At 38.4% G+C, this 9,537-nt stretch overlaps 1 protein-coding gene across 3 annotated transcripts in view; it reads right to left on the minus strand.

Annotated features, from left to right (window-relative positions):
* LOC103137362 (rap guanine nucleotide exchange factor 2-like) overlaps positions 1–9,537 on the minus strand; it is an 86,388-nt gene that overhangs the window by 46,104 nt on the left and 30,747 nt on the right. For all 3 annotated transcript variants that reach the window (XM_016670900.1, XM_016670902.1, XM_016670901.1), the window contains exon 3: positions 7,863–7,919. In XM_016670900.1, coding sequence (XP_016526386.1) covers positions 7,863–7,919 — 57 coding nt within the window. The remainder of the gene's footprint in view (positions 1–7,862; positions 7,920–9,537) is intronic.

Consider the following 9,537-nt stretch of genomic DNA (forward strand, 5'->3'; position numbering starts at 1 on the left):
GAGGCACTTTCATAAACTCATCTTTATATTTTGCATCAACATTATCATCTACACATTAGTTTCATCATTAATAGTAGCATAAATAACATAATAAAGCTAGAAAAGAGCTTCTTTAACATGAATATTAAATAAATGCAGCCCCCTTATTGACAGTGTATAATATATTTTCTCCTGGATCAAACATTCATAGATTTTACTTTAAAATTCCAGTTTGTAGTGCTTTGTGGGAGAACAATGACTAAAAAGGAAGCAGAAAACAAAGAGAAGGCTTCCTTGGAGACGCACAGATGGAGTAGCACCATGAATGAACAAACCACCCACAGCATGACCCTGCTGAGGGATGTAGACAGAGAATCTGGGCGCTACAGACATAAACTCACACTGACCCTCAGACGATGTAGCAGGCAGTCTAATCCTTACAAGAGGACAAACAAACAAATACAGAGAATAAATCATACCCACATGCAAGGATGATGCCTTCTGTTGAATCTTTTTGAATATTTGCTTTAAGTCACCAAGTTATGCAGCCTCAAACCGTACTAGTTTTTTAAATTATTATTTTAAAGCACAGTTAGCTGGTCTGAGAGATGCTACGATGGAAGAGGTGATGGACGGGGTTTTAGGGTTCAGATAATATCTGACAACTCATTAGTTTTTTGGATCTTAATGAGAAACACCGACCTTTTATTCTCAAAAATGTTCATACAGAATAAAAACATTGCTACATGTTTTTCTTGTTGTGGCAATAAAAAATAGTAAAAACTGAAAAACTCAATCTGACTTTGCTAAAGTAACTTTAAATAAATTCTTAGTGTTAGGTTAGAAATTAATAGATCAATTTTGAAATCAGTAGATCAATTCCATCGTCCATAAGTAATTCCACAAAAATAGAGTAATAGTCTCACCACCTTTGACCTTTGGCACCATTTACAGGATTTTAACGAGTCGGTTGTTTATTGTAGCGGAACTGAGGACAACTCACGAGGATCAGTTATGTTTTAATTTGTCTTTTTTCCCTTAAAGGGGCAGGGTTATGTGTTTTCCAGCTACAGGGTATCACTTTGTAGCACAATAAAGTAACTATGTTACCTTCTGTTGTTATAAAAATGCAGTATAAATATCAAATATCCATCCATCCATCCATTTTCTGTAAACCCTTTTCCCTAGTGGGGTCGGGAGGGCTGCTGGTGCCGATCTCCAGCGAGCGTTTTGGGTGAGAGGCAGGGTACATTCTGGGCAGGTCGCCAGTCTGTCGCAGTATATATCAAATATGGCAAAAAGAAATTTAACTTTGTAACTTAATGCCTTGAAATTGGGCCTCTGTCTCTTTAAAAAACTCAAAAAAGTTGATTTTACATATTACTACCAGGAAAAAAACAGCTTTTCCCTGAATGGACAGCAGCATTTTTTAACACAGCACTCCACTGTGGTCACTGTCAGCATAGGTGCTGTAGGGCAGCTGGCAGACTGTAAAGAGGAAGCAGAAATTCAGAGAAGGAAACATTAATATTATGCGTAATCCTGAGTTTTTAGCTAGTAATGTGACGTAAACCCAGAAGCTAAACATAGAAATTACAGATCAGTTCCAAACTGACGATTCCAGTTATCTTCAGAGATTACTTTCTAACCGTACAACCAGACAGAGATTTAAAAAGGAGCGACAAAAGCAAATGAGGTGGATTAGCATAGCCTGTCAACAACATGTTACTGTGGAAGGTCATCTTTGCTGCTAAGAAATTTAGCTATTAGCATGTCATGACAGTCATGAGACCGACAAGCAAAGTTTAAGGGCTAAATTTGACTTTTTAATTAAAACCAGCAAAGGAAACAGAAGGGGAATCATACATGTGACACTGGTTTGTGCTTACAGAAAAGTAAAGGATGGGTGAACCTATTATACACCTGCTTCTACACAAGAGCATACATTTACACCCAACACCTCTGTGCTGCTGACTTGTTCTTTTTTAATCAACTCTTCCTCCTCCTCTCCACACTTTCACCTGACAGAGTGTAAAATCTCTCATTTATTTCAAAAGGAATCATGCTCCATTTTCCACCGTCTCTTTCCGCTCTCCCACGTACTCGCTCCATACTTTCATGATCCCTCTCTGCATTGGGATGAACACAAACAAAACCTTCAATTATTAATAACCAGCAAGCACAAAACGAAGGAAGCGCCTAACAAGAGGAGGAGGAGAGCGCACCAAAACAAAAAAGACGCAGAAAGAAGACTAGGATGCTCTGGGACGGCTTGACTGATCTGGGTCATCCGTATAGGAAGCAATAGTCAAACACTAACACTGTAAAAGCCCACAGGGAGGCCTGGAACAACAGGGAGTCTGCTTGTGTGTGCGCCATGGAGATGGAGAGGTGAAACCATGAAGACAGAACCCTTCCAGTAAGTAGAGTTTCAGAAAATTAGCTTTGACTCATGAAACATGAAGCAACAATTAAACTCCCCTTATGATAATCAATGATTAGTAAAATCCAAGTTCAGAAGTTCATAACTCTGCACTCCCTCAGATTTCAGCATGATAACCACTTCCCTTCTGGCAATGCTCAGCTGGATTTTTCTGGTTTGAGCTCCAACTCCAACATCAGCTAAAAACAAAAGTGGTTTTCTTTACATTTTTTTGCTAATTCAAACATTTTTTTATCTTTGTTATATGGAAACTTAAAAGGTTATTCCAGTTCATGAGCTTTTTATCTGTTAGAAGTTACTCGTAAGAAATGTTCAAATCAGTCAAATATTATACATTCTAAGAACAGTTTTTTAGTACTAATGTATACTATTGTCAAAGTAGACATGAAGTCAAAAGTAGATTTATACTTCCACAAGTTCATACAAATTCTTTGAAGATGTCTGTCTTACATAGACTCCTGATCTAATCAACTCCAAACTGATTTACAGATTAAATTCTTAATTTATATAATGGATAATAGAATGGAAAGGATCAAATTAGACTATGATCAATATAACTATAAATACATAAAAATCAAAGAAATTAAAATGTAGATTCAATATTTATTATATCCTTGACAGGATATAAACAAACATGAAACATTTCCATCTAGAATATAAAAAAAATCATGGAGAATTTGTTTTCATATGGGTTTAAAATCAATAGTTAATCTTCATACAACTGATGTTTAATAAAGATTATTTAAACAAAAGCAGCTGTTGGATTTTAAGTGTTTTTAACATGACAGTTATGATTTCTTTATATGTGAAGCAGTTCATACTACAATGGATTCCCAAACGGCCAAACAAAGATGTAAGAAATGTCCACCAAGAACAACACAAGGTTACACAGAGCGAGGAGTTGCGACACAACGGTGGTTTCTCTCCACTGAAAATAAAACAGCAGCGGTAACCATTAAGATGTTATTGTACGGCTGCCTTCACCATGAAATTCTCCAGAGACTCAAAGCCACAATATGTGTGTAATGTTACGAAATAAAGCCAACAATTTTTCTACAATAAACAGAACCAAAAACAGCTCAAGTGCCGGGCTGAGAGACATTGTTACCTTAGTGGGATTTCTCAGAACAGGATCAAACATTTCCTCCTTACCCAAACCTGTTCTGTCAGTGCTGAATGTTGGTTAGCTACCAAAATGTGGGGAGATTTTAATGAGATTGCTTTTCCCCACAAAGAGCTTCAGAGCCTCACAAACGTAGGAAATGACAGTCTGGAAAAATGTAGAGTGCTGTGAAACATTATTTACCCCCCTTTGTTTTAGTGCTGTTGACAAAGATGTTTCAGATCATTAAACACATTTAATATAAAAAAGATAAACTCAGTAAGTACAAAAATGTAGTTTTCAGTGACATTTATTGAGGGGAAAAAATCCTGAATAATCTTTCAGAATTCTGCTCTTTTTGTTGTCAGTCTTATGACCTGAGAGGAAATCCCTGGTTGCTATCGTGATTTAGGAACTTGGGATCAGCTGTTTGTGATATTCGCACCATCAGCAGTTTGTGACCCAGCGCCGATGTAATGTCCAACATGTGGTGACTTCTGCTCCAGTTCACAGAGTCCAGTTCATATTTACACAAAACAATGTTCAACCAACTGGTTAGAGATTTGAAATGTTTTGTGGACAATTTCCGATCTCTAGTTTTTGGAAAGCTTGGAAAAACCAAAGTAAATTTTTATGAACCAGAATGATTTTCCACTTTTAAGAATGATAACTTAAGAACCTGACGAGAAGCTCAGAGGAGGGGATGAAATCTGTTTTTCACTGCATGCAGATATTTATACAGATAATTCGGAATACATTAACGAACGGCTAAAGTTTTTGAGGAACACCAGAGGTGGAACTAAGAGGTGATTTTGTGTTGCCGTGGTTTCTTGGATATTTTGTTGATCTGTGTGTCAAATAATCAGATAAAAAAAAAAAAAAAACTCAGCTCATCTTTGGTAAAGTCATACAAGCGGAGACAGATATGTCTTCTGGAGATGACTGAGATGTCAATGTAAATGTCTGGAACTGAGTTAGGAAGTAAAAATGAATGAAGATCATTATGGAAGCATCCACACGCTTTAACTGTTGCACACTTCTTGAAGACTTGACAGTGGTTTCTCAGTCTTTGTGCTGCTACCATGTGGGTGATAACTCCCTCATGCTGCATTTTTGTCCTTGTCCTTTTCCTGCTGCGATGGTGGCACTGAAGCGACAGTGCTGAACTGGGGCTTTCGTCCAGAACCATCAAGCGTGTGTGCATAGAGGAAAAAAGTCTAAAGATCCTGTGCATGTCATACCTGAATTAGGATTGTGTCTCAACCAGTAAAACTCAATGTTTTGGCACTTGTTGGTCAAATACAGTTGCTGATTGCTGTTTAACTAGATGCCTATAGACAGACACAGCCTCAACCATCATGCAGCATGCCAGAGCTGCGTTGCCTTTGGTTAAGGGCTCAGTTCAAAACACCTCAGGATGTACTAGAACCTGTGAGGTTTCCTCTGAAAAGAGACCCACCTCTCAACTGGTCATTTCAAACCACATCCATCCATTTTCTCATATTTTACCATACAGTGCTTCTAGCAATGCTATAGGATTAATGACTAATATGCTGACATTTTGGGTGATTTTAAGTGAGGATGTTGGAGACAGGTTGAAAGAATTTATTTTTTCTTATTTTTTAAGAAGAAACTTGTTACCACATACAAATTTTCAATACATATATTTTTTTATTTGTACTTTCTGCTGCATAAATGTAAACATGTGATCAGTGCACCGCATGAGTCAAACATTTGCAGGTATGGGCATTCCTAGACAGAAAAATGTTCCCACCGTTGAAAACATTGACGTCTCCGCGTGACGATGGCTGAGCACAATAACGTTACGAGCGTAAACCCTGGGAGGTTCTGCTCTTTATGGGATGTCATGTCTTCAAAAGATATTAAATGAGATTGCTCATATTTGTGCATATATATAGTGTCATCACTGCAGGGAGCTCCTCAGGCAGTAAATATGAGAACTGTTTTTAGAACTACTGTCTTCATCTTCCCATCATTACTCCAGGACCGCCGACAGCCACAGACACTCAATGAGCTTAGAAGTGAGTGCTTCATTAACTAACTTCTGGAAAATGTCTCTGTAGGAGAGAAAAACTTAAGAGTCCGGGTTTAGCCCAACGTAAAAATCGGATGGTTGAAGGAGAAATCCTCGTCTCACTGATGACAAACTCCTAAAGCATTTCTTTTTTGTCAAACTGCTTCAGCCATATGATTACCTTAACAGTCCTCCTCCCTCATTGGCTTTTACAACCCTCATTCCACAGCATATTGCTGCTACTGTTCTCAATAGATAAAGATGTGATAACGGGCAGTTAAAGGTTTGTTTGATCCAGAGGAAAGGTCCGATTGAGTTGCTGCATGACAAAACTCAATCTGAACCTCTGCTGTTTATTACCCCTGCTTTTATCAGGGAGTGCGCTGCACGATTTTTATGGGTTAATAAATGCAAACAGACATGCAACAGAACAGTTGTGCCAAAGTCATTGGAAAGAAAATGGCCACAGGCTTAGAAACATGTAATGAGGAAGAGAGAAATAACCTGCTGTGTTTCTGAGAAGGTTTTTAATTCACAGATCTATCAGAGCGGAGCTGCTACATCACTGTTTCTATGAGAAGTCAGCTACAAGGCACACAGACTGCCTGGTTATAATCCTCAACTACTTTCTGAATGTTCCACACCTTAGGAAAGCTTTACTGACATCAGAGAGCCAGGTTTCTATCTGGTTAAATAGAAACAGTATGCTTGGAAACCTGAAGAACTTGCATCTCCTATTTTAAATTTACATCGTAGTGCATCTTGTATAAATAGGAGCTGGCTTTACACTTCATCTTCCACGAGATTCAGCCGAAGCTTCCTGCTTTCGTTTGGTTAACATGTCACCGAATACTTTCAGGACACCACAAATCAGTCCTCAGTTAACATAACACCCATTTCTTAAAGTTTTTAAGGTTTTCATGTCAAAATTATGGGAGAAAGAAATGGATCAAAGTATGGATGATGAACTGATGCTTGGATAGATGGACAGAAAGAAAGATGAGCTGGATGGATGGAAACAGCTTCCATGGGAGAAGGGATACAGTCTGGTTATTGTTTAGAATGTTTCCATACATGGAAGATCCCTGAATAAAAATCCTTGTTGTTCCAGATTTAAGGACTGAATAAAGACCCTGGTTTATTACAGCAAAGACTTTCAGACCTTTGTGAAGGTAGAAAAGATCGGTGTCATATTTAAATATTATCCTATCACTGATCTCCCAAAATTAAGAAAATCAGGGCTGATTTATCAGTGCACCAATAATGTTTAAAGCTCTGATGGGAAACATCCAGCAACACAGAGGACTAAAACAACTCAACCGATTAGAAGATAACACCACACGATAGCTTGTGTAGAGGTTTTAACTTAATTCCTTGTTTCTATGTATTTTGTTTTCAGATTGTTAGTTTCTCAGTGTGGTTAAAAGTGGTCTTGGAGTATATTTCTATAATTGTTCTGAAAATGCTTATTAAAAAACATTTCTGGTTGCTTTTTGGCTTATTTTCTTCAGTAGGTGAGGAGGATAGTTGAATAAAGATACTTTTAAAGATTACGAAAATGTAATATACAAAACTAGAAATGGTTTATGAGATTTTCATGGCACAGTGTGTGGTTCCAGAGAATCATGCTCAAACTTGAATCCATTATTCAACCACTACTTAATCTGTAGACCTTTTGTTTGCTCAGCTGCTAAAGCACCAGGAGAACTTCTAGGAAGGTGTCTGGTCTTCTTCATTATCTCCTAAAACACATACGAGGAATGTGAAGGAAGAAAAAATAATGAACACTGAACTCTTTCCAGCCTGTGGAAAAGCTTAGAGTTAATTAACAGACTTCATTCTCACCATGGGTGTTGGGAAGTCGTCACCATGTGACAGCAGTCAAACACTAAGTGTTGATTCTGTGAACCGCAGCAGTGGCAGCCTTTGGAAACTGATCTAACACATCCAGAAGCTTTCAATACACCTCCCTGATTCAATTAAACCCCAAATTATATATTAAAGGAGGAAATGTGAAGCTGTGACCAGCTAACATCCTACCTCTGCTGTAAAAGATATTTTTCTCTTCTTAGCGGTGCTCAGATGCCTTGAAACAGTTTTTACTCACTAACGTTCTACAGGGGATTGCCTTAACTCCGTCTGCACTTTAGACATTTGTTTTCATTTGCCTGCAACGTTTCGTTTGCTCTGCTGTGTGCAGCCAGCCTGTTTCAGTTCATCAATAACATCCAGTTATTGCCGGGGTCAGAGCCCGTAAATCTGTTACTTGCTGCATTCATGAATGCACACACTGTAGGACTTACTAGTAAAGCACTTCGTTGGCCTCGTGTCTCTCGTATCGCACCGTCTCGCACATTATTCTGTGGAAACAGAGCAAGAAGGACGTCAGTCACCTGCAGTAATATCACATTTATTTCAAGCATTGAAAGAAACTACATAAAAAGCTCTAGCAGAGGTAAATATGAATTTTATGTTACATTCATAAACACATGCAGGACATTTTCTCAGATTTATTTTCCACCACTTTTAGAGAATGCAGTATGTACGTTGTCAGGTGCTTAATGCCTTTATAAATAGCTGGTAGAAGGTGCTGCATGCTTGATGAGGAGAAAAAAAAGACAACTTCACACCAACAGACAGACTCTGAGCTCCAGGTGGAAACAAAGTCTGATCTGACTTCAGACATTTCTCCAGTTCATAAAATCCAATTAAATACTAATATAGAGCTGCACGATATACTCTACTGTATTCTTCATCAACATTTCAAAATGTCATAACTGCAAATCACTGACTGTATTCAATATTTTGTAGACCACTATATTATAGGGACCAAGCTTGCACATCACAACTGACAAGGTAAAATATGTTCCAATAATCATCATAATCTGCTAATGTTACATTTCATTCATCCTAACAGGTCTCCCATTGCCTATGTGACACCAAAATGATGTGCAGCAGATTTAAACTTCATTCATCCTGCCATTAACCACCTGCAGGGTGGCAGCTTGAGCCTCTGAGACTTTCTTAAAGAGAGGCAACGCAACAATGAAAGGTTTGCTTTTAGATTAGAGGAGTTAACCCTGAAGCCTATAGCCAAGATTTAGCACTGACTAATCGAGAAAACAGAAAACTTTTATCTAGTTCATATAAACAAGATTAGACAACTGGCCTAAGATGAACTACTTTCTGTTCCAAGTGGCACCATGTTAACAGCCAAGTGCATTTGACAAGCAGCAGGTCTCATTTTTGAATCGCATGGTTCAGCTACATAAACATTTAAAAAGCCATAGAAAACTTTTCCCCATATGTTTAGAAATACTTGTGTGAGAGAACTGTAGTGAAATCAACTATAGCAGGAAATCTAGTTGCACAATATTCAAAACAAACAAAAAAAAACTGTTGGAAAAAAGTAGCTGTGAAAGTACCACAAGAGAAAAACAACACATTCCTTGCGAGGAAAAATGTTGAGGAAAAAGGACTTTACATAATCCCATAGTTAGTGGGATGTCTGGAAGTTGGCAGGAGTGGTGGGCTGGTCTGTGGGACTACGAGGACATTCCTGGGGATCCAAACAGGCAGGACCACGGCGGGTTGCTGCTGGGCGGGAGGCCTCTGAAGGCTCAGGCGCTGGAATGTTCTCGCTCACGAGTCGCACGCTGAAACATTGTTCCCTACTCCACATAATCCCTGTGTGTGCACACAGGCCAGGGTGGGAACAGACCTCTAACACACACTGTTTGGGCAGCGAGTCAAAATAGGCGGGGAGGCTGACGTAGAGAAAAAAAATCTACAATTTTCACACATCAAATAGGTTGAATGAAAGTGGACATAGACCAACAATTAGAAAAATATTCCTTGAGGTTAATTTTACTGGACTGAGTGAACAAGTTTAGAGGGTCCAATTTAATGAAATACAGATGTAGTAAAAAATGAAAATAAAGAACATGGTATAGTGCAGATCATCAGGTTTTTCAATAT

The sequence above is a fragment of the Poecilia formosa genome, unplaced genomic scaffold, assembly GCF_000485575.1.
Source record: "Poecilia formosa unplaced genomic scaffold, Poecilia_formosa-5.1.2 Scaffold39, whole genome shotgun sequence".
Classification (NCBI taxonomy): Eukaryota; Metazoa; Chordata; class Actinopteri; order Cyprinodontiformes; family Poeciliidae; genus Poecilia; species Poecilia formosa.